Source organism: Frieseomelitta varia, unplaced genomic scaffold (assembly GCF_011392965.1).
Source record: "Frieseomelitta varia isolate USP_RPSP 00005682 unplaced genomic scaffold, Fvar_1.2 scaffold_699, whole genome shotgun sequence".
NCBI lineage: Eukaryota > Metazoa > Arthropoda > Insecta > Hymenoptera > Apidae > Frieseomelitta > Frieseomelitta varia.
Window position 1 is genome coordinate 99,067 of NW_025110477.1, and position 25,971 is coordinate 125,037.

A 25,971-nucleotide genomic window follows, 5' to 3' on the forward strand; every position below is an offset into this window, starting at 1 on the left:
TCTACAATATAATTTACGATTCAGCAACAAATAATGAAATAATTATTTTACATTGGAAATTTTTTTATACCCTTGTACCAAAAATATTAACAGACGTACACTTTCCAGTAGCAAGGTTCGAAAACACTTTTTTAGAACTAGCAGATATTTATATTTTCCTGATGTACATAAATATTTTTCAGCAAATTTCTTTAGAAATTTTGGAAATTTTCTTTCCTTCCAGAGCTGGCTGATATTTCCCTGGTGTACACAAATATTTTTCAGCAAGTTTTTTAGAAATTTTCTTTCCAGAGCTAGCTGATATTTCCCTGGTGTACACAAATATTTTTCAGCAAGTTTTTTAGAAATTTTGGAAATTTTCTTCCCTTCCAGAGCTGGCTGATATTTCCCCGGTGTGCACAAATATTTTTCAGCAAGTTTTTTCTATTTTTTGGAAATTTTCTTCGACTCTTCGACACGAATTAATAAATTCGATTTGTCATGCAACAATTCGTTCTCCTCGTAACACGAGAGGAGTACGAATGAAAATCGTACGTTTGAAAATCGGTTACAGAGAAACGGGAACGTTGCACCTGATGCAGCTAATCCTTCCTTCGGATCGTCCACTTTCGCGTGACCTCTGGCGAATCCAAGTACCGGCGCGGGATTAGCTTGATGTCCCTAGTCCTCGTGCAAACGAAGCAATCGCGGCGTGGTAGCACGCTTTCCTCGATTATTACGTAAAAGTTAACTTCGGCACGCACGACGCGACGACGATTGCGCGACGACGAATAGCATCGTGTCTGATTTCATCGTCGTTGTTGTTCAACGCCATAAAACACGAGGCTATTTCCCCGGGCAGTCGCGTGTCACCGTACTCTCGACGAGTCTTTTCGCCGCGTTGCGTGCCAATGGGGGAAAACGAGTAGTCGGGGTCGGCGAAAAAAGAAACAAAGAGACAGAAACGTTGAATAGAGAACGAAGTGGCCTCTAAAGCAATTGGTTACGGTAAATTGGAAAAGGTATTAGCACGCATTTGTAATTTCAATCACATCTGCGTCTATTCTGTGACGGCGCGAGTTTCGAAAAGAATTCGAGAAAAATATCTCTAATTAGAAAAGCTGGACAGATACAGTGGGGTGCAAAATTTTTAAGAAAAATATAAAGAAATATTGAAAAAAAAAAAAATTCTAGACGCATACAAATCTCCTTTTAGCTCAGTAGTGGAACTACATGCTCGTGTTATAGAACAGTGGCCATCAAATGCCATCTGATTTCTGCTCAAGACTGTTTGAAAGTGCGCCAAGACGTATTAGAGCTCTTATCTAAGCAGATTGCTTATGGACAAAATATTAAGGTACGACGAAGCTTGTAAATCTGACTGTGAAAAAATTCTGGTGCAAAATTGATTCTATGTTTTTTTTAATTTTTTTCAGCCAGGAAGAAACCTAAGCTTAAGAGTTAAAAAAATAGCTTCAGTTTTCCTAAAACTATAAAGAATCAGATAGTCAAGTTTATTTTCATGTTTCTGTACTTTGTTTAACAATAGAAAATATTTTTCTTAAAAATTTTTGTTATTGACCCAATTTTTAATCTAAACTTAATGAGATTGGTTTCAGTTGAGTATTTTTTTAGCGATATTTCTATATAAAAAGAAAATAAAAAAATAAAATTTCATTTCCACTAATACATGGAAATGTTATAATAGTAATAACCATAGTAATAATAATCGTAGTATAATAGTATAAATAGCATGAAAATTCGAGAATCGAAGAGATATCGACACGTGAAGGAATTTTTTTTTTTCCTTTTGCAAATCTATCGTGCATGTAAATAGAAAATAATGAAATTAATAACAATATAAAAATTAATAATAATAAAAAATAATGAATTAATAACAGTATAAAAATTCGAGACTCAAAAAGACATTGACACGCGAGAATTTGTTTCTTCTGCGAGTTCTATCGTGTATTTCTGAAGAGAATATAAAATAACGAATCAATAACAATATGAAAATTCGAGAATCAAAATGGTATTGACACACGAGAATTTTCTCTTTCTTTTTTTTTTTGCGATTCTATCGTGTATTTGAACAAAATGTAAAATGTTTCTAATAGTTTTGAAGACAAGCGATATCATTCGACAACTTGCAAAAGGATATTTCTCGAATTTTTCTAATTCCGCCATTAAATGCAGGTGTGTGTCAATACTTTTTTCTCTGACGCTCGAATTTTTGTATCTCTTGTATTATTATTGAAACTCATTATTGAAAATTCCTAATGCGCACTTGAATTTAGTCAATCCTACAACACGACAAGAACAGTCAATTTTATTTTATTTTAAAAATAAACAAAGAACGTAGAATGAAACTTGTTCAATTGAAAGAATAACGAAATCAGAACGAAAATTCTTCGCGTGGATGAATCGTCACCTTTCAGTTTCATTTTCAAGAAAACAGACTTTCTATTTGTGTTTCGTTGCCTCGGTACATGTAACGTACCTGATGAAAATTTATGAAAATTATGGAAAAATCTCTCTTTTCCTTTTCTCGATTTATTTCCACATGTAAAACCCATGATCGATTCGTGCCGCCAATTTCGGGAACACTCTGTATTCCGAGGACACGGAAACCTAAGGAGTTGAAGTGATCTCTAAATTAATTTATAAAGTATGAATAGTTTCGTTTAAATAGTTTCACGAGTCACGAAATAGTCCGAGGGCCAAGACACTGTAACAAATGGCCCCTTCTGGACTCGTTCGTCGTTCATTTGCTCGATTCTTGACCTGGCGCGGAAGCGAAATCACAGGCGTGCATAGTTTGCTCGCACCAGCAACCCAGATCTTCGCGCGATGGAAATATACCGTTAAAACGTAGCAGAGACCCGCAGCCGTGACGAGTCGTCGTTCGCCAGCGATTCTCCTGTTAACAATCGATTCGACACCGGCCGATCGATGGATCGCTGACGAATTTTCCACCAATCGTTCGACACGTGCATAAAAATGTACAGGGTGTCCATAAAGTCTCTTTGCAATTTCAAAAATTTATTACAAAGGCAATTGATGAGACACCTTCGTCAGATTTGTTCTATGTACTCAGTGGTTATCAAGGTTTCTATCACATTGCATTTCAGGTACCCTGTTGATGAATAAGATACTGTTAAACGAACCCCTTACAAAATGGCTACACCTCGAGAGAAGGCACAGTGCGTATCATGGTTTATTGAAACCAAGTCGGATCTGCAGACTCGGCGAAACTTCAGAACAAAGTATGGAAGAGATCCACCGTCACGTCCATCAATTCGTGCGTGGCACAAGAAATTTACGGAGACGACAGGTACAGTGTTCGATGAAGGGATGAGTGGACGATCAAGAACATCTGAGGTAAACATCGATCGTCTAAAGAAATCGAGTATCGTCTTGATGTGCATCGTGCAACTAATGGTGCCCGTATAGAGGTGTATTACATAAGGCAAGAAAAACGTAAATATGTACGTCTTATTTTGTAACAATATCCACTTGTCTGTCTCTTCATTTGCCCTTGTAATAAATTTACGAGATTGTAAAGAGACTTTACGGACACCCTGTATAACAATAAACGTGAACTGTTCCGTGAACTTTATCGTCTGTGAACCGCATCAATTCCAGAACGAATCATATCTGGGACAAACGGCCTCGTAACGAGGCGAGACGTCATCCTGCCGTTAGAAAACACGGCGGCGAGCGATTCTCGCGCCGGTGAAAGCGTCGTAAGGCCGCGGCGTCGCGCTTTTTGCCGCATTTCTTTCGTAATTGTCGCGACAGTCTCGCCCGGATCCACGGCCGATTTCGACCACGAAGAGCTGATGGAACGATGGAAAAGAAACGACGGCTCGCTGCGCCGTGATACAGATACACCACCACCTGTTCATTAAGTGCAGCGGCGACAAATGACTTCCGGCACGTTTCTTGCGATCCCGCTGCACACTCGCAACAGCGAGGCGAAAGTAAGCGCTTTTAGCGGCAAATTACGTAGAGGCAGGAAGGAAGGACTCGTCCGCGAACGGAAGGGAAATAAACGGGAGCGAAACGAGTCGTTTAACCTCTTGCGCTGGAACGACGTGCCAAAATTGTAATACTTTTTCAGTTTTAAGTATATTAAATATTGTAAGTATTGTAAATATTGTAAGTATTGTAAATATTGTAAGTATTGTAAATATTTTAAGTATTTTAAATATTTTGAATATTTTAGATTTTAAGTATTTTAAGTTTTAAGTATTTTAGGTTTAAGTATTTAGAGTTTTAAGTATTTTAGGTTTTAAGTATTTTAAGTTTTAAGTATTTTAGGTTTAAGTATTTAGAGTTTTAAGTATTTTAGGTTTTAAGTATTTTAAGTTTTAAGTATTTTAGGTTTAAGTATTTAGAGTTTTAAGTATTTTAGGTTTTAAGTATTTTAAGTTTTAAGTATTTTAGGTTTAAGTATTTAGAGTTTTAAGTATTTTAGGTTTTAAGTATTTTAAGTTTTAAGTATTTTAGGTTTTAAGTATTTAGAGTTTTAAGTATTTTAGGTTTTAAGTATTTTAAATATTTTGAGTATTTTAGGTTTTAAGTATTTTAAGTTTTAAGTATTTTAGGTTTTAAGTATTTAGAGTTTTAAGTATTTTAAATATTTTAGGTTTTAAGTATTTTAAATTTTAAGTATTTTAGGTTTTAAGTATTTAGAGTTTTAAGTATTTTAAATATTTTGAGTATTTTAGGTTTTAAGTATTTTAGGTTTTAAGTATTTAGAGTTTTAAGTATTTTAAATATTTTGAGTATTTTAGGTTTTAAGTATTTTAAGTTTTAAGTATTTTAGGTTTTAAGTATTTTAAATATTTTGAGTATTTTAAGTTTTAAGTATTTAGAGTTTTAAGTATTTTAAATATTTTGAGTAGTTTAGGTTTTAAGTATTTAGAGTTTTAAGTATTTTAAATATTTTGAGTATTTTAGCTTTTAAATATTTTAAGTTTTAAGTATTTTAGATTTTAAGTGTTTAGAGTTTTAAGTATTTTAAATATTTTGAGTATTTTAAGTTTTAAGTATTTCAAGTCTTTCATAGTTATCATAGTTATCATAGTTCAACTAAAACAAATAACAGGCAAGACAAATAATACATTTATTGCTTCTCAATAATTTCTATCTAGTGATATACCGACGAGCTCAAAAAGAAAGCGACGAATTATTGTATACGGTTCGGTCACTCGTTATGGTCCGCAATCGGTTGCCAGCGCAAGTGGTTAAACCGTTTACTGTGCCACCACCGGTGGGTTCGGTAATAGAAGATACCTTATACAGGGTGATTCAAAGCATAGCGCGATTCAGCGCGCTAAAATGAGAAGAGAAGACTTCGTATCTAAACGGTGCGCTCGATTTTGTTCCCGAGTTTGTGTTGGAACGTTTGCCTGCATATCTTTAGAGAAATCGCTTGAAGTGGTCACTTCCAGCTTCGATGCAACACGTGCAGTACAGGACGTTTGTGCCTGCCTCGCATAGGTAGACTGTCGAACGTCAAGTAATAACCGACGTAAATTTGTAAACTACTTTAAGACTTTAAACAACAGTTCGAGGGGATGAAAGTCCTTGAGTTGGTCAAAAAATTCAGAATAATCTTATTTCACCGAATGCTACAATAGCTTGCTGTATTTATATTACAATACTTGTAAGTATTGATTACATCATTGGCACAAATGTAGTATTTTAATAATTTTAATTATCTCGAAAGTAAATGATCTAAATATATATTATATATATATTTTTTTTTGTCGAAATAAAAAAAATAAATATAAATTTATTAATTAGTTGTATTTATTAATATCTAGTTTTTTTTTAAAATAAATTTAATATATATACAATAATAATTAATTAAATATTATTATTCAATTAATTTTGTTATATAAAAAATTCTACAATGTTTTCCAGTTTAAAATGTTTAAAATCCTCCGTCCTACTTTCCATTTCTTCTGAATCACCCTGCACAGTTCATATACTCAAATATAAACGTCCTTTGCGTCAAAACTACCAACTTTTCGACACCGAGATAACTGTCATTAGTTTCTTGGAAAACGAGGCTTTAACTCGCGACCGTTCCTCCTACGATCAAAGCTCCTCGAGTTCCAGGAAGCTTTTTCCTCCGGCAACGCTCGTTTATTCAAACTTTCTTTTCCCTTTCGATCGTCGGGGCGGCATCGCGCTGTAAAGTTTCCAGCAAACTCGAGCGGAAAACGAACGCCTCTCTGACTCGGTGAATCACCGCGATCCCGATAAACGGCTCGCGCAACATTCTCACGGCCGTCGCCGCTTTCGAACGCTCCTCCTCGCGGGTCTCGCTGCATTGTTGCGGCTTTTGCATAATTCCACTTCCGACATTCCGGCGTTTTCGCGTGGCGTGGCGTGGCGTGGCCATCGACCGGCACGTTTTTCTCGAAAGGCGAAAGTGCCTTTAATGGCGAGTAATCAACAACAACAACAACCTGTGGCAGTTGCTCGGGGTTCGAACTGTGGAATTCGGAGCTATAGGTGCGTGTATCTTTCGTACAATCTTAATTTTGTTATTATTATATTATTCTTATTAATATAATCCTTGTATGAACAATCGAAGAAACAATTAATTTTACATGTAACTAACATATAATTCTTAAAAATAATATTCCAAGTAAATTAATTGTTATTAAATATAAATAAAATTTAATGTATATATAATTCGTAATATTAGAGGTTTTCCTAATTTTGACGTAACTGAAAGTAAAATTATTGAACTAAAGAAAGAAGCTTTCACACGAGCTTTTAATAGTCATCAATGAACTATATTTGATTTTTTACTAAAAAAAAAGATAAAATTATATGAATAAAATTAAAATTATTAATATATAAAATATTTAATATCTCCAAAATATAAAAGTGTAGCCTACAAAATAAATTTAATAAATTAAATAATAAATATAATAATGGTAAAGAAAATACTAAAGTATTTAATAAAATATTGAATAGAATGAAGAATTAAAATTCACCATATCCTAATTTTGTGATTATGTAAAAAATTACTAATAAACTAGATTCAAATATAAAATAAAATAATATCAAATTTATTGAATAAAAAATTATATATATAAAACATCAAAATTAAATTTAATAATATACAATAAGTTTTTAAATATTTTAAATTTAAATTTATAATAATTCTGAGAATTAAAATTATTGTAATAATTAATCCATTTGAATAATAATTAAAAAACTAAATAATAATTAAACTAAAATTTAAAAAAATTATTCTTCTATTTAATCAATTAAAATTAAAAAAAAAGAAATTACCATTATATTAAAATTAAAAAAAAAATTATCATTTTATAAAAAAAAAATTACCATTTTATAAAAAAAAAAAATTACCATTGTATAAAAAAAAAAATTACCATTATATTAAAATTAAAAAAAAATTACCATTATATAAAAAAAAAAAATTACCATTAATAATTACCATTATATATATTGAATTTCTTAAAATAGTAAAATCAAATAAATGAGAGAGAGACAGAGAGAGAGAAAGAGAGAGAGAGACGTCGATGGTCGACAGATTGGCGGCCAACCGAACGGCTGGGCTCTGCGGTTTTGCAAAACGGGCCAGTGGTATGTCGGACACGTCTGACAGGATTACTCGCCCGAGCGCTATATCGGTGAGAATCGAATCGACGTAACCCGAGCACCGCGTTTTCCTCGCCGATAATCCAGCTGCTTCTGCGAGAACTAACCGCCACGGATTTCTCATCTGCGCTTCTCGAACTATGCTCGGACATTCTGACGAGTACACGTTCGTAAATGCAGGTTTTAATTTGCTCCAAATTAACCCTCGAATCAGGTCGCGTTCACCTTTTTTGCACTTTCGGGGAAATTAACCCTTTCGCAGATCAAATTCATGTTGCAAGTGAGTCAAAAAAGTGAGGCAACACGTATCATTTCTTCGACGATGAACTTCCTTCTCGATGGAAAAAAGTTCTTTTGAAAATTAAATCTCGTGCAAATGAAATATGCAATAAAATCTTTTTCCGGAGCAATAACTTTAATAAGATCTTTAGAGTAAGAACTTTATTAAATTTCTTTCATTAGAGTAAAAACTTTGATAAAATTTTTTTTATTATAGTAAGAACTTTAATAAAAATTTTTTTCGGAGTAGTAACTTTGCTGTAATAATGTTGGTACATATATAATTTTTTTTTCTTTATTAAAGTTTTTACTTTAATAAAATTTTTTTCAAAATAATAACTTTGCTGTAATAATGTTGGTACATATATAAATATTTTTTTTATTAAAGTAAGAACTTTAATAAAATTTTTTTCACAGTAATAACTTTGCTGTAATAATCTTGGTACATATATAAATATTTTTTTATTAAAGTAAAAACTTTAATAAAATTTTTTTTCGGAGTAATAACTTTAATAAGATTTTTAGAGTAAGAACTTTAATAAAATTTCTTTTATTAAAGTAAGAACTTTGATAAAATTTTTTTTATTAAAGTAAGAACTTTAATGAAATTTTTTTCGGAGTAATAACATTGTTGTAATAATGTTAGTACACATATAAATATTTCTTTTATTAAAATAACAACTTTAATAAAATTTTTTTAACTGTAATAATGTTAATACTGGAATAATAATGTTACTTTTGTTACAAACAAACTTTTGTGACAAAACAAATTTGTAGAAAAATTTGACTCGCAAGAGGGTGAATTTGATCCGAGAATTTCAAACGCAAAAGAGTGAATACGATTCCACAAAAGGGTTAACTTCTACTGCCAAATGCGAATGTTCTTCCTTTATTTTCGACTAATGGTGAATAAATCCGCGAAGGAAGGTTAATTTCTACTGCAAGAAGGTGAACGTGACCTGTAGAAAAGTTGATTTCAAGTGGAAAACCGACGCGAGCCTAACCTAACCTAACTTAGTCTCATTAGAAACTGTGCTACGGGTTCTTATTTCGGTTTGCGTGGAAGCGACGACCTCGAGTTGCGGCTAACTGTCTAGGAGAAAGAAGAACCTTCGAACTTGGTCGATGTAGACCTCAAGAGACAGACCTAGGGGCACGTGACAATAGCAAAGAGGAAGAAAAAGAAGAAGAGGCGCGCGGAGAGTATGCCTCCGGCACTTTTCTCTCGGCTTAATCGTTATGGAAAGTCGGCGGATAATATGGGACGTCGACGCTACGGACAATCTCTTGCGAAAACCGTTTGGATCCGAGGTTCCGTGCCATAGTCGTCAAACAAACGAAAGATTTTACGAAACCTTTGGGACTTGGGAACAAAATGTCGGAAATAAAGAGCAAAAGCGCGTCGATCTCGACGAAACAACACCGCAATTAACGCTAGATCTACCGAGTATCAAAGTATAACAGTTGATTCAAAAAGATAATTAGAATAAAAGAAATATGAAATGATTTATAATACGATAACAAACAGGAACTTTTATTCATATATTTTACAAAAACCACTCGAGTTTCTAAAAAATGTCACACTAAAATAAATCTAACTAACAATAAATGTAACACTAAAATAAATCTAACTAACAAAAAATGTTACACTAAAATAAATCTAACTAACAGTAAATAAATCTAAAAATAATAAATAAATCTAACTAACAATAAATAAATCTAAAAACAATAAATAAATCTAACTAACAAAAAATGTAACACTAAAATAAATCTAACTAACAAAAAATGTAACACTAAAATAAATCTAACTAACAAAAAATGTAACACTAAAATAAATCTAACAATAAAAAAATAAATCTAACTAACAATAAATCCGCGAAATTACTCTGAAAAATTATAAATCGGTCGTTTTCAGAAGAAAATGAAAATGCGAGATTAATAAGGAAACCGCATGTAAATCATGTGTACCTGTAAAATGTGCAAAATCGTGGAAAAATATTCAAAATAAATTTATTATTGAGACTCAGCACGGGCACGTGCACAGTGAATAGCGTAATGTAACTGATCAGTATCATTGACAATGAAACATTAAAAATGATCCACTTCGACTCGTTTTTAAAGCTTCTAATTTGTTTTCTCGAGGATGATGTTCACATCATGTAGTGGAAAAAGATACTTTCTTTCCCGCCGAAAATTACAAAAAAATCCAAACATCGACGTGTAAAGGTGTTAAAAAATTCTTTCACGACTTGTTCCGCTATGATTTTAAAGAAAAATTTTCTCTTTGCAAACGAGCTTTGTTTTACGATTCTTTTCTCATTGAACATTAAGCATGAATTTTTCTCGTTTAACTGCAATGTTCATCATTGAGAAACAATGGTACAGCAAGTTTTGAATCTTTAAAATGATGGCGGAACTGGTGTACGAAATCGCGGTGTTTGAATTTTCACGATTTTCGAGGGAAAAGAAAAGTGTTGTTGCACGACGAAGTTACAATTTTTCATCGTCACTGACACTTGCAAAATCGATAGTAGCTATAGCGCCTATCCTCGATTATCCACTAACGAAATTTCGAAAAGTTCTAGCCACTGGCGGAAGACGGACAGGTGTATCACCGTGTGCCGATCGCGCGTAACTCGAGCAGGAGTTACGCGTATCGCTTATAATCGGTGCGTAACGATTTGAAATACGCGTCCCGTTCTTGTGCGACCGCGGATAATACGCACAGAGCCACACCGCAAGAATCTCGCTGGATCGGATCGGTTGGGCAGTCCACACTTGTCGACGCACCGACACTCTACACTTGTTCCAACTCTCGAAATTCCAAACTGTTTGAACAAGCAAACAATCCGTGAGAAAAATCGAAGAAGCAATAGAAAACATATTCTTCTTCGACAAGAAGATTGACGACACTCAGGAAATACGGCAATAAGAAATATTCTTGAAAATTGAAAACTGAATATTCGGAGAAAAATGTTTGAAAGAGCAAGCTCGCGGGAAACAATGAAAAATATCCTTCGACGATAAAATCGAGAAGAATCGTAAACTGTTGGAACGAGCCAACTGTCGAAGAAACGAAGAAGCAATAGAAAATACTTTTCGTCGATAAAATCGAGAAGAATCGAAAGCTGTTTAAACGAGGGAACTCCCGAAGAAAGACGAAGAAGCGAAAGAGATTCGAAAGCTATTTGAACGAGCAAACTCGCGAGGAATCGAGCAATGAAAAATATTCGTGGACGATAAAATCGAAAGGACATTGAAAATTGTTTGAACGAGCAAACTCCTTAGAACTCGAGGGACAATTTAATTTGAGGAAATTGATGGAGAAACAGGTCGATGTCTAAATACATATGCGTCGGTATTCTAGTAATCCGGCTTGAAAAAGTCAATTTTCTTTTTTACATTTTTTCGAAGTATATGCTTTTGAGAATGTCTATGTAAAAGGATTTGTTTGAATTTGCAAAATTAGCAAAGTTATAGAGTTTAAAGTTAAAGATATTATATATTATATTATATTATATTATATTATATTATATTAAAGTTAAATTATACATTATATTATATTAGTTAAATATATATAAAAGTATATAATATTAAAGTTAAATATATTATATATTATACATATTATATTATATATATATTATAATTATAAAAGTATATAACAGTAAAGTTAAATATATTATATATTATACATAATATATTTAACTTTAATATAATAGTATATTTATAAAAGTATATAATATTAAAGTTTAATATTATATTATATATATATTTAAAATAGAAATATATATATATAAATATATATTATATAAGTTGAAAGGAAGCAGTGTAAGTATGAATATTTTGTACAACGTAAGCATGAATATTTTTGTACAACGGGCGACAAAAATTTTAAATATGTTTTTCTCAAAAAATATTTTATTTTGCATTATTATTTATACTATTATTTATTTTTATATTATTATTATTTTATAATATTTTATTTTTTGTACTGCTCGATTGATTATTGTAAGTGTGAATATTTTGGTACAATTTGGAGGAGATCATCACCGGATGTATCTTTATCGCGTGTACCACGGATCTCAAAAATCTAATATTTTTCTTCTCTTTTTGTTTACCACTCAAAGGATTAAAGCACAAGGAAAATCGATATTTAAGCTTCAAAAAGCTGCCATTTTTTTAAATTTTCGAAATTTCACTGTTTCCGTGGTTCATGCGATAGCCGTATTTATACAAATTAAGATCCATTTTGGTGTTTTAATTTCAAATAAAGGTGGACCGGAATCACGTCAGCCATTCGAACCCGAAAATTTTTTAAAAACATATAATTTCCACGACTTTCGTCAATTTCGTTAAAAAAAAAAAAAAAATTATAGATACTCTTCAAGTATGAATAAACCTGTGCGCGAAAAACTGCATATCAAAACCAATCATGGTTTCCATTGAAAAAAATTCCGAGAAAAGTCGATCTTTTCAACATTACCTCCCAGAATACACCCTTAAACCGGAAGATCGGCGAAATCCCGGGCCCGACGAAATTGTTTCGAAAAGCTGCAGGAGGGGAGCAACGTACGGGAGTTTGCGGATGGTCTCGCGGTTAAAGGAGGTTGAGTGAACACACAGTTGGGGGACAGAGAACGAGTAGACAGCCGACAGGAGTGGAGAGGAGATGAGGAGAAGTGGAGAGAAGAGACGAGCGAGAAGGGGGGCAAAGAGAGAGGGGGGGGGGAGGTCGAAAGAGAGAGAGAGAGGGAAAGAGACAGGATAGACGGTGTTTGTAATCAAAGGGGCGATCCGCGGCACGGCGTGGAAGAAAGTCAGCCTATTGGCGAGAGCCAGTCCGGCACCGCGCGTTGTCCCGAATGCACGTCGAACCGCCGATTTCCGCGTGTGCTGGCCACGTGATCGCGCTCGATCGCGTTCGATACACCTTTACCAGCGATCGCTCTGCTGCTGCTGCTGCCGGCTCTCAGTTCTTCCATCACGGTGGTTCTCGTCCTCACTTCTCCGTTTTCGAAACGCGAAATTCCTCGTCTGCGAGCCTCCGTCTCGAATCGATCGCGTAATCGCCGTTCGTCGTTCAACAGACATTGGTACACCTAGAGAGAGAGAGAGAGAAAGAGAGAGAGACTCTATAACGGTACACCGCGAAAGGTGACTTACGCGGAGAAAACCTGGCACGAAATACTGGCAACCGAGTCTGGAAGAAGCTGCGCTCGAAGAGGATCACGTGGTTAAGAATACCGGTGCACGCAGTGGACAGAGACTTAGGGATCGGCGACGAGAACTAGCGGCGAATGAATGGTAAGTAGGGGCAGTCGTCGTGAGAACCAGCTGGCGAGAAATGAAAGAGAAAAAAAAAAAAGGAAATTCGCTGTGTAACAGATCTTCGCTGTGCGATCGATGAAGATCGATCGAGAATTTTTTTCCTACTTTCCACTTTCTGCGTTCGAGGGGGGGGGGGGGGGGGGGGGTTGAACACTTTCGGGGGTTCGTTCGCAAGGTCGAAGTCGGGAGAGTGAAGTCACACGGCTGTTACGTGAAACGAAACGGAGCGAAAGACTGTGGATGAAGCATCGATGGAAGACAGATGGAAGAAGCTACGAGCAACGAGCCGGCAACGTATCGAACGCGACAGATTGGCGTTCGCGCTCGCTCGCTCGCTTAATCCGTTTAACCAGATGCCACAGCTACGGCTTCGACGAACGTCATACGTAAATCGAAGAATACGTCAGAATCGTCGACGTACCTGTTCCTCGACTGATCAATTAAACGTTAATAATGAGAGCAATCGATCACTTTGACTGTACCAGAAAACAAATTGGAAGGGTTTCTGCTTTGTGTCTTGACTTCTTCGATACGAACCAAGTTACGTTGTGTAATTCCTGGTTTCAACAATGTAACTGGCACAATAATGTGTCGTAACGGTGAATTAATTTTCGAGCTATAAAGTCTCGAGATGCTAGAAAGTATATAAGACAATTTTACATATTTTATTGGTATTTAGTATTATCTTTTCGAATTCTATGTTGTGGCACTGGCGGCACTTTTTGTTCTCTCTTGTATATTTTTCGAATACGAATAAAATTATTCGAGAATAATGCAAAACAAATAAAATAGTAGTCCCTGGTTCTCAGGAACAATAAATATATTTCAAACTTCCGAGAAGCAAAACAAAAATATATGTATATATAACAATTTTACATATTTTACGCGCTTCTCAAACTTTGTACATTGCTGAGACTAAGAAATACAGAACATAACTCTATTTGTATTAAAAATATATAGAAATATAAAATAAAAATATAAATATATAATATAAAAATATAAAATATAAAATATAATATAAAAATATAAATATAAATATATTATATAAAAATATAAAAATATAAATAAAATATAATATAAAAATATGAAAATATAAATAAAATATAATATAAAAATATGAAAATATAAATAAAATATAATAAAATATAAATATATAACATAAAATATAAACTATAATAAAATATAATATAAAAATATAAATAAAACCTAAACTATAATAAAATATAATATACAAATATAAATAAAACCTAAAATATAACAAAATATAATATAAAAATATAAATAAAACCTAAAATATAACAAAATATAATATAAAAATATAAAAATATAAATAAAGTATAAAATATAAAATAAAAATCTAAACGAAGAAGCTAAGCACCAAGCGGAAACTTCAGATTTGGCATAATTGCGTTAATTGATCTCGTTATTATATTTCTCATTTATTTGATAATCAGTTTCTAAAATGTCAGTTTCTAAACGGGTAGTTCATTTCGGGATAGTTCGCTCTTCTTATTCAACGTGTTAAAAGTAAATGAAATCAATCCAGTGGAAAAAAATAAACGTGTCCTTGGTTTCTCCCAACATTCTCGCAACATGTTTCCTTTCAACTTCCCCGATTTTTGGTTCCTCTCGGTCACTTCCTTCTCCATCAGCGGTAGTAAAATCGGTTGCCGGATAATATACGGGACGATTTCCTCTCTGGATCGACAAGAAATCTCCGCCGGTGAAACCAGTTTTCACGGTAATGGCGGACGTTGGACCTCTGCGGGCCTTCGAAAGCCCCTTCGATGGCATTCTCTTTCTTTTTTTTTTTTTTTCCTTCCATCACGAACGGATCGCCGTGATTTCCTAGCCGATGCATGGATAATTATTCCCCCGACTCGCGTGAAAGTTCCGAGCTCGCGGAGCACAACGACGACGACGACGACGACGTGGCGAGGAAGCGCGCCACGCTTGCCAAACAAACAACGCACGCGTGCGCGCAACACGCTCGAAGAGACGCGCGCTGCTTCTCAGCGCCGACGAACCTCGATTTTCCGTTTATTTCACTGTCGTGTATCACCGTTGTTGTACACAAAGGTTCCGTGACTCGAGGTAATCTTGTTGTTATTAATTATTAACAATCGCAGCTGGCGGAGATCTAGTTCAGGGTAAATTACCGGGCGATTACGTAGCGTAGAATCGTCCGTTCTTTCGCGAACGAGCTGTTTAACACGTTAATCGTGTAGGTTTTGCCTCTTTTTTTTTTTTTACGTTTCCGTTTTTCTTGTTCCTCTTTTTATGCTTTTTTTATTCTTTTCGCTGAGTTCACATGTAGTATGCACGTGCTCTTCAGTCGTTAAACTCGTGTAAAATTAGAAATTTTTCGCATCCCTCGTGTGTAGAAATGTAGAGAATTTTCAACGAGACCCTTAAATCCCACAATGTATAAATAACTACATGCATTTTTATGTAAATTAACGCAACTACGACTACTTGAAGGTAATTCAAAAATTCACCGTATCGAGAAAATTATATAAATTATTATATAAAACTAGATAGTTATATAATTGTACAACTATATCAAGTAAATTCGCTTATTTGATATCGAGTTTAATTTGATTAATTTAAAAATGATTCACCATTAAAAACTCACTTTTCTGCTAAATATTATTTGCGAAATAATATTTCTTGCTTTGGGATATAAAAATAGGATCATCACCCAATGGAAACTTGATGGCTATTTAAAAAATTGTGTTAAGGGCGCGATTGTACTTCCTTGGCGCGAAAAATGCTAAGCAGCGCGTAAATTTTATTTCATTTTGATTTTATCTAAAAGTAGATAAAATAAAAATTGTCCATTTATGCACGTGGTTTAGGTTCAATTGAAAAGAAAGTAACTAGGAGAGGAAGCTTCGACATAACTGACGATACGGCGCTATAATCGAAACGGAATTAACGCATTGTACATTGAGCATCGCGGCCAAACGATATCGCATTTATCACGACTAAAATTATGGCTTAACTTCCGAAATAACACTCTGTACAAAAAGGCCTAAGAATCAATAAAGACAGGTCAATTGAGTTATGAGAAAGTTTCACTTGTAGAACTCTTTTTTGTCTCGTCAGTATTTTAATATTCAGTATCACGCAGCTAATACTTTAATTTTTTTATACATAACAAATATAACATACATTTAACAAATCAGTCAGGTATATGTTTCCTAATCACTGTTCAGTGCTGGCGTGCTGATCAGTATTTTTTTTTTTTTTTTTTTTGAGCAATCTTCTGCCACCGTGACATACTATTCGGCACGAAATCTGAACGGCGCGATCGCGCTCCGTGGCACTGAAACGATTAAAGTTTAGGTTTTAAGTTAGATTAGGTTAGGTTAGGTCACGCGCGTGCAAAAAAAAGAAAGAAAACCGGACGAATTTAAAGCGAATTTAAAACGTTTTCATGATAATAATTTCCAGCGAAACGAATACACGAGGATTTGAGTAATGAATGAAGCACACTTTAATCTTTTTATAACAAATCAGTCAGGTTTAGGTTAAGGTTAGGTTTAGATGTAGATTTAGGTGTAAATTAGATTTAGATTTTGGTTTCGGTTTAAGTTATGTTAGGTTGCGCACGCGCAAAAATAGAGCATACTTTAATGTTTTTATAACAAATCAGTCAGGTTTAGGTTAAGGTTAGGTTTAGATTTAGGTTATGTTAGGTCGCGCGCGCAAAAGAAAAAAAAAGAAAAAGAAAAAGAAAACCAGACAAATTTAAAGCGAATTTAAAACGTTTTCACAATAATAATTTCCAGCGAAACGAATACACGAGGAATTTGAGTAATGAATGAAGCATACTTTAATCTTTTTATAACAAATCAGTCAGGCTTAGGTTAAGGTTAGGTTGAGATTTAGATTTAGATTTTGGTTTCGGTTTAAATTATGCTAGGTCGCGCACGCGCAAAAATGAAGCATACTTTATTTTTTTTATAACAAATCAGTCAGGTTTAGGTTAAGGTTAGGTTTAGATTTAGGTTATGTTAGCTCGCGCGCGCAAAAAAAGAAAAAGAGAAAACCGGACGAATTTAAAACGAATTTAAAACGTTTTCACGATAATAATTTCCAGCGACACGAATACACGAGGATTTGAGTAATGAATGAAGCATACTTTAATCTTTTTATAACAAATTAGTCAGATTTAGGTTAAAGTTAGGTTTAGATTTAGATTTAGATTTAGGTGTAGGTTAGATTTAGATTTTGGTTTCGGTTTAAGTTATGTTAGGGCGCGCACGCGCAAAAATAGAGCATACTTTAATTTTTTTATAACAAATCAGTCAGGTTTAGGTTAAGGTTAGGTTTAGATTTAGGTTATGTTAGCTCGCGCGCGTAAAAAAAAGAAAAAAAAGAGAAAACCGGACGAATTTTAAGCGAATTTAAAACAGAACGTTTTCCCCAGCGAAACGAATACACGAGGATTTGAGAATGAAGCATACTTTAATATTTTTATAACAAATTAGTCAGATTTAGGTTAAAGTTAGGTTTAGATTTAGATTTAAGTGTAAGTTAGATTTAGATTTTGGTTTCGGTTTAAGTTATGTTAGGTCGCGCACGCGCAAAAATAGAGCATACTTTAATTTTTTTATAACAAATCAGTCAGGTTTAGGTTAAGGTTAGGTTTAGATTTAGGTTATGTTAGCTCGCGCGCGCAAAAAAAAGAAAAAAAAGAGAAAACCGGACGAATTTTAAGCGAATTTAAAACAGAACGTTTTCCCCAGCGAAACGAATACACGAGGATTTGAGAATGAAGCATACTTTAATATTTTTATAACAAATTAGTCAGATTTAGGTTAAAGTTAGGTTTAGATTTAGATTTAAGTGTAAGTTAGATTTAGATTTTGGTTTCGGTTTAAGTTATGTTAGGTCGCGCACGCGCAAAAATAGAGCATACTTTAATTTTTTTATAACAAATCAGTCAGGTTTAGGTTAAGGTTAGGTTCAGATTTAGGTTATGTTAGCTCGCGCGCGCAAAAAAAAGAAAAAAAAGAGAAAACCGGACGAATTTTAAGCGAATTTAAAACAGAACGTTTTCCCCAGCGAAACGAATACACGAGGATTTGAGTAATGAATGGAGCACGCTGTCAAAACCCGCGGAGCGTGACGGAGAACGTCACCGTTACGTAATCCCGGCGCATTGTAGCGTCGTGCACGGCTGGGAAAATGCAGAATTCCAAAGGGTTACGGGTATCCGCTCGGTTTGGTCTCGCGAGCGTAAACATTTCCGCGCGGAACATTCCGCCTGAATGATTCGCCTGAACGAGGGATCCTTACGACTCAGTCTTCGCCGATTTGAATTTGACCATTAATCGTGTCCGCCTCTGTACGTTTTCCGCGACGGTCGCACGCTTAACATTGAAATTATTAACATGGATTCATGCCGGTCTCTCTCTCTCTCTCTCTCTCTTTCTCTCGCGAGTTATGGTTAGGTAACAGTCTTGCAACGTGAAAACAGTCTTGCTGCCGCGTGTTATACAGAGTGTTCGCGTTATTTTTGTCCAGCGTGTTTCTCGAAAATGGCAAAGAAAGGGGAAAAATGGCAGAAGATAAAGTTGTTACACAATTTTTTACGTTTGCAATATTTTTTTACGAAATTAAAGTGACCTTTAATTTTTTATGCAGAATGCCTTACACATTTTTCTTTTTTTCATATTTTTTGCATCCCTCAAGTATAGACCATTCAAAGGGCAACGAAGTTTCCAAATCTTAGTCAGTTTCGTGAATTAAAATGTCTTTCAATGTCATATATCACAAATATATTACTGTTATAGTATTATATAAATAATAGTAATAATATTAATAATAGTATTATATAAATAATAGTATGACCTCTTCAGAATAATTTAATAATTTACTTATATTACTTATATTATTGTTGCATCGTTGTTTGATAATTTAATTCGTTCGACTCGAAAATAATTTACTATCAAATGTATAATTTTCTAATAATTTTCGATTATATAATTTTCTAATAATTCTCTTCTATTAAACTATCAGTCTTTTCCTTTCTCATCTCAAAAATTTAAAATTAAAGTCGTCACTCATACATGGTCCCGAATGGAAGCTTGACCGTCACCCAGTGGGTAAAGTGCAAGAGGCAACAAAAAAAAAAAAATCAACAACACAAGCTCCCATTAATTTTATGCATTAATATTATTTGCAACAATAATATAAGTAATAATATATATAATTGTATAAATTAATATATATATTAAAAAATAAAAAAATTTAAATTTATTTTTTATAATTTTTTGTAAATTAATTAAACAAATAAAATAAGAAAATAAAATTATTATACCTCTAATTATAATAATTAAAATTATATATAAAAACAATAATAATTTAGGTTTTATTAAATAAATATTAATTGATATAAAAATTTAAAAAAAAATAAAATAAATTAATTGATTAAAAAGATTAAAATAAATTTTAAATAATAATAAATTAACTAACAATAATTTGCAACAATAATATAAGTAAATTATTAAATTATTCTGAAGAGGTCATACTATTATTTATATAAAAATACTATTATTTATATAATACTATTATTTATATAATACTATTATTTATATTATTACTATTATTTATATAATACTATTATTTATATAATACTATAACAGTCACGTGAGCAAAAATATACCGTCTCGATAGAAAAATTTAGAAAAAGTCAGAATGGAAATTTTCGAAACACTTGAAACTGAAACTCACAAAACATTCCATAGAAAATTATTTTGACCATTTTGTTGCGTTAACGCGGAAGAACCGATCAACATGATCATAATCACGTAAGGCAAGCGCGGCGCGAGCGGCGCAGCGTACAAAGTAGAATGCGTCCGTCGGTGCTAGACCAGAAGCGAGCCGCGAGTGGAATGGTGACGTGTTGTAGGTCAGTTTCGAGCGGTTTATTAATTCAGAGCAGGCCTGTTCTGTCCCGGTTGTTTGACAAACCGATTACTCGGCCTGGTAATCGAGCCGTGCATTTATTAGGATGCGGTATAGTTTTGGGTGTCAAGGCGGACGAGCAGTTGGAGGGTTCCATTCGACAGAGGAGGGCGAGACTACACCGTAGGTCGTTACGTTACGTGCCAATTTCCTCCTTCGAAGCCTTTGACTCGCGCTGGTCAAACGCGTGCGCTTCGCACGACGGGAGCGCGGAGATTCGCTCGCGAGGAAATTCATTTACGGAATTACGGGCGCTGCTGTTTCAAATTGGCACGATCCTGCGCGTGCCCTCTCGGCATTCCAACGTGAATTCCAGGATCGTGAGATAACGTGATATTCCGCGCGAAGGACTACACAGTTTCAGCTGTGTTGGTACAGCGATGTTCGAAATTGTATAACTGTATATATTATATTTATATAATAAATATCTGAATTAATTATTATATATATATATATATATATATTATATATTATATTTATACAATATTAAATATTTATAGAAAATAATTTATATTATATTTATTAATATTAAATATTTATATTAAAATATTTAATATTATATAAATGTAAATATTTAATATTATGTAACTATAAATATTTAATATTTATATTAAAAATAATTTATACTATATTTATATAATATAAATATAATAAAAATTTATATATATAAATATAATAAATATGATATAAATTATTTTTCTATAAATATTTAATATTATATAAATATAATCATTTTGTATTTCTGCAATTGTCAGTCACAGTTATTATACGAATATGTGTACAAAACTACGGCCGCAAAATTTCATTGCATGCACGAACAATAAAAATAACATAAAGTGACATAAAATTAACACTGAACTTATATACACAGATGTATCGGGTTGACCAAAAAGTTAGACTTGCGTTTTTTTTTTTTTTTTCAACAGATAAACATACACATCTTGAAATGTAATTAACCTCATTTCAAACCGCAAGTTCGTTGTGCAACTTTACGATTAACCGTTCAAGTTGCTTGCTTTAGAAAAAGAAAATCCACGATCTCGTTTGTTCGGCGTCGATTTCAAAATGGAAAGTCAAAAAGGGAACTACCTCGAAAAAAGAAAAAGAAACGCTCGTGAAAATTTATCCGACGTGTGTGGCGAGGAAGCCTTCAAACTACGGGCAGTGTCAGAATTGGTTTCTTAAATTTCACTGCCGACAAGAATATTAAGTCGTTCTTCGAACTATTTTCTTTTTTTTTTTCAGATCGAAAAAGCTAAGAAACGTTGTCTAAAATTGTCTAAAGTCACACTGTTCACATTTTTTTATTATTGCACAATTTCCACAATTATATAAAAATGATATAAAATTAAATAAATTATATAATTATAATTACATAAATAAAAAGTTATAATAAATTTTATTATAACTATGTAATAAAATTATAATTATATAAAATATAATTGTAATTATACAAATAAATTATATAAAAACTAGTGCAACTCGACGTTTATTCAAATAATTTATTCTGTATACTTCCGAGTAAGAGAAGTGAAAAATTTCGCAGGCCCTAAAAAAGTCAAAAAAGCCCACGGTATCTGTTTCATTTTAAAATTCGATCTCCGACGTGAATTTTATCCTACCATCGACTTTCTTTACATTTTCCTTTTACGAAGTGACAAACATCTCATCCAATCGTCTGTTAAACGACTACTTTCTCGTGGGAACGCGCGCGTAAATCGGCAAATCGATGTCAGCTGTTTCAGTTGCTCTCCGAGTAACAGAACGATTTATCAGCCTCGCGAGTTTCGATCCCCCCACCCCCCTCTCTCTCTATCTCTCTCTCGCTCTTTCGAGACGATTTCTGTGTCAAGTTTGAAACGGTTCGCGACGTTATATCCGGGGCAGGTGCGATCGATCGGCCGCATCTCGCGTATCGGAACGCGCACCGGGTTTCGTAATATCTTTCCTTCGCGAAGGCGTTTTCTGCGGCGAGAGAGAGAGAGAGAGACCGGCGCTCGGTATCGAGAACGTGGCGCTCACAGCCCCGCGGCTACGAATTCCGTTACGCACACTTGCACGGCTCTTCAGCTTCTTCCTCCGTTCCTGCGTCCTCCCGTACGCAAATGTATCTTCTACCTCGACCGGATCCACGCGCTCCTTCCCTCGCGTCTCTTTCCCCGATCGGATTTTTCTCTGAACTATAGTACGAGCAGAGTTGCTCGAGAAATTTTGGAAATAAAAGCCGGGAACTTGCGAGCAGCACGAATTGTCTCTGGTTGATCTTGTAGAGAAGACGTTCAGCCGTTTTTAACATTTTTAACGGTATTTAATATTTTTAACGAAATTTCAACGAAAAATTAAAAATTTTATTAAACAACAATTTTAGACACGAGCACGCTGAAAATACTCTTCGTATTGCATTAGCTGTGTCAAACCAAATATCGATGAACTGATACCTATTGTAGAAAAGCTCAGTGTTCTCATTGAAAATTCCCATGTTTCTTTAAATACAAATATACTTTTCTAATCAATGTATTGTTCCACCACGAAAGTTGTTCCAACATTCACATAAATAATAAAAAAAAATATATATATATATATATATATATATATATATATATATATATGAAAAATAAATAATATAAAATAAAAAATAATATAAATATAAATAATATAATATAAAAAATAAATAATATAAAAAAAATACGTAAACTATACTCGACAAGTTTTTGTTGGACACCCATGACGTAGAACCTAAGCCTGAAGTTAACCACTTGCGCTGGCAACTGATTGCGGACCATAACGAGTGACCGAACCGTATACAATAATTCGTCGCCTGTTTTTTGAGCTCGTCGGTACGATATCGCTAAATAGAAATTATTGAAAATTTATGATTTGTTTTGCCTATTATTTGTTTTACTTGAATATATTTAAAACTGAGAAAATATTATAATTTTGAGATAAAAAATTCGCGACACGTTAGAGGTTAACTCCTTGCGCTGGCAACTGATTGCGGACCATAACGAGTGACTGAACGAGTAATTTGTCGTTTTCTTTATCTTTTGAACTCGTCGGTACGATATCACTGGACAGAAATTATTGAGAAATAATAAATTTACTTATTTTACCAGAGTTACACCTGAGTATATTTAACACTAAGGAAATATTGCAATTTTGGACCAGAAAATATTACACTTCTAAAAATATTATACTTTAGAAAATACTGTTATACTATTAGGAAATATATTTTTAAAAATTCTAGGAATAGTATAACCTATATAATAGTATAATAATAGTATATCCTTTTTTACTACTATCCGCGAACGTGTTAACGAGTTTTTTTTTTCTTCTCTCATCTCTTGTTTTATTCTCTCGCTCTGTGCGATCGGTGGCCGTCGATATCGTTTTCCCAGTAGCCGGTCTCGACGTTTCCCGCTCGTCTCGTCCGAAGGTTGCGTGCGCGCCTCGCCCCGAACGATTTACCGATTAGCTCGAAGCAAGGACTTTCCATTCGCCGCGCGACTCGCGTGAAAACGAGCCCGAGCGGCCTCTACGAAAAATCGCGGCCGTGATTTCGTGATTGGCGAGTGACGGCGGCGACCATCGATCAACGATCAGCTGGTTATCCGACGGTGACCCGACGGGTCAATCTGCTTTCTATCTCTCGGGAAATCGGCGGAGGGACAAAGGGAGGAGAAACCGAAGTGGAGGATACTTTCACGCGGCGCGGCGGGAAAAGCAAATGCTGCAACACTGCGGTTCGTATCTCGTCGTGACGCTGACGAGTGAAAACGAGACAGAGACGGCGAATAAAGAAGTCACCCCCGGAGGACTCCAGCGTGGATTCTCTTTATCGTGAGAAGAGATCTCCGCGAGATCGCGAGGAGAAACGATCCGTCGAACCGATCTTTTTTTTTTTTTTTTTTCTTCCTCTTTCTCCCGGCGCGTCGATTGTCGTCTGCGTTCCACACTCTTCTTGAAAGCAACCGCTCGACCCGCATATTATTCCGCGCTCATACTTTCCCGACACACATCGATTTCATCCACGCACGATCGACTATTAACACGCTTGCGACTATTCATTTCTTTTCTTCTTACGTCGATCACGATCGACCGAGACTTGTGTAATAATAACGTCGCCGAGAAATCTCTACGGCAAGAGTGAAACTTTAAAATTCGAATTCCACGAGGTTGAAAATTATTCCTCGAGCTCGGCAGAGAAAGTTCGAGGCGCGGAAGATTTTATTTATTTATTTATTTATTTTTTTTTTTCCCCCTCTTACGACTGTTATTTCTATCTCGAACGTTAAGTCCAATCGACAAGAACCACTACGTTTATTTATTCGCGATTTTTTCACACTCGTTCGCAATTGGCGGCGTAATCGTATTGTAACAGTACATGCGGCCAGCCGGGGAAACGAACGGTTTTACAGCCGGGGAACTCGAAAGTTCCGCGTTAAGTTGGTCACGCGAGCTCGCCGGCATGTAGTTAAGATCGCTTAATGACCGTCCGAGGAGATCCTCATGCTACGTGACACAGTTTGCCGACGTCTATTCACCAGCCTGATGACAATCCGCGAGATTCCTGCGTGGCAACCGCGAGCGTGCATTCCAATCTTCCCCCTTCTCTCTCGACAGATAGATTGTGTGTCTCGAGAGATCGCCCGCTTCTCTCTTACCATCGAGGAAATTTACGGTGCGTTTAACAAGGTCGTTTCTCTCAAAAAAATATTCTTTTTGTAAAAAAAAAAAAACCTGGCACAGATCGAACGTACGTCTAAAATACCGTTAAAAGCACAATTGGTTGTTAGACTGCAGAATTACTGTGAGATCTACTATTCAAAGCCAATGTAGCATTTCAGTGTAGTGTGTTTGACCCCTTGCGCTGGCAAATGGTTCGCGGACCATAACGAGTGACCGAACCGTACACAATAATTCGTCGTTTTCTTCATCTTTTGAACTCGTCGGTACGATATCACTGGATAAAAATTATTAAGAAGTAATAAATTAATTCTTTATTACAGAGTAATACCTAATTTATTATTATTTATTATAATATTATTATATTATTTATTATATATAGTAAATATATATAAATCAGGTATTACTAATTTATTTATACCTATATTTATTATCTAATCTCAAAAAGTTAACCCCTTGCGCTAGCAACTGGTTCGCGGACCATAACGAGTGACCGAGCCGTGTATAATAATTCGTCGCTTTCTTCTTCTTTTGAACTCGTCGGTATGATATCACAGAATAGAAATTATTAAGAAGTAATAAACCTATCATTTGTTTTTGCTTGGGTTACATTTAAATATACTTAGAAACTGAAAAAATGTTGCAATTTGGGAGAAAAAATTCACGACGTGCGTGGCACGTTATTCCAGCGCAGGAGGTTAATTAAGAACGTGGACACTGATTTCCCTGAAAAAGAATATTCCTTTTGTAAAAAATTTTACACAGATCGAAAGCACGCCTAAAATACTACTACTTGCTCGATTAATACACAATTAGGCTGGCGAAACCACTGCGCCAGGACACCACGTTTCTCCTTTCGTCCGGAATTTTTCGTCGAAAATTTGATTTTCATCGTTTTTCAATCCTTTTCTCTTCTAAGATGATGTTGTACTTAAATCTAGCTAACAGCTGGAACTCCCCCTTTTTTTTACAAAAATATCGATAACAATTGATGATAACAATTCACTGATTGATAATCAGAGTGAACGTAGGTATACAGTGTGTTTATTAAGAACGTGGACGCCGATTTCTCTG

General features: G+C 34.4%; 1 protein-coding gene across 1 annotated transcript in view; it reads left to right on the forward strand.

The window, feature by feature from the left end:
• Positions 1-12,724: 12,724 nt before the first annotated feature.
• The window catches only part of LOC122535332 (microtubule-associated protein futsch-like), a 22,705-nt gene continuing 9,458 nt past the window's right edge, over positions 12,725-25,971 (forward strand). Inside the window, exon 1 of the mRNA XM_043666790.1 lies at positions 12,725-13,212. Within this exon, the coding sequence (XP_043522725.1) occupies positions 13,210-13,212 (3 nt within the window). The 5' untranslated portion in view covers positions 12,725-13,209. The remainder of the gene's footprint in view (positions 13,213-25,971) is intronic.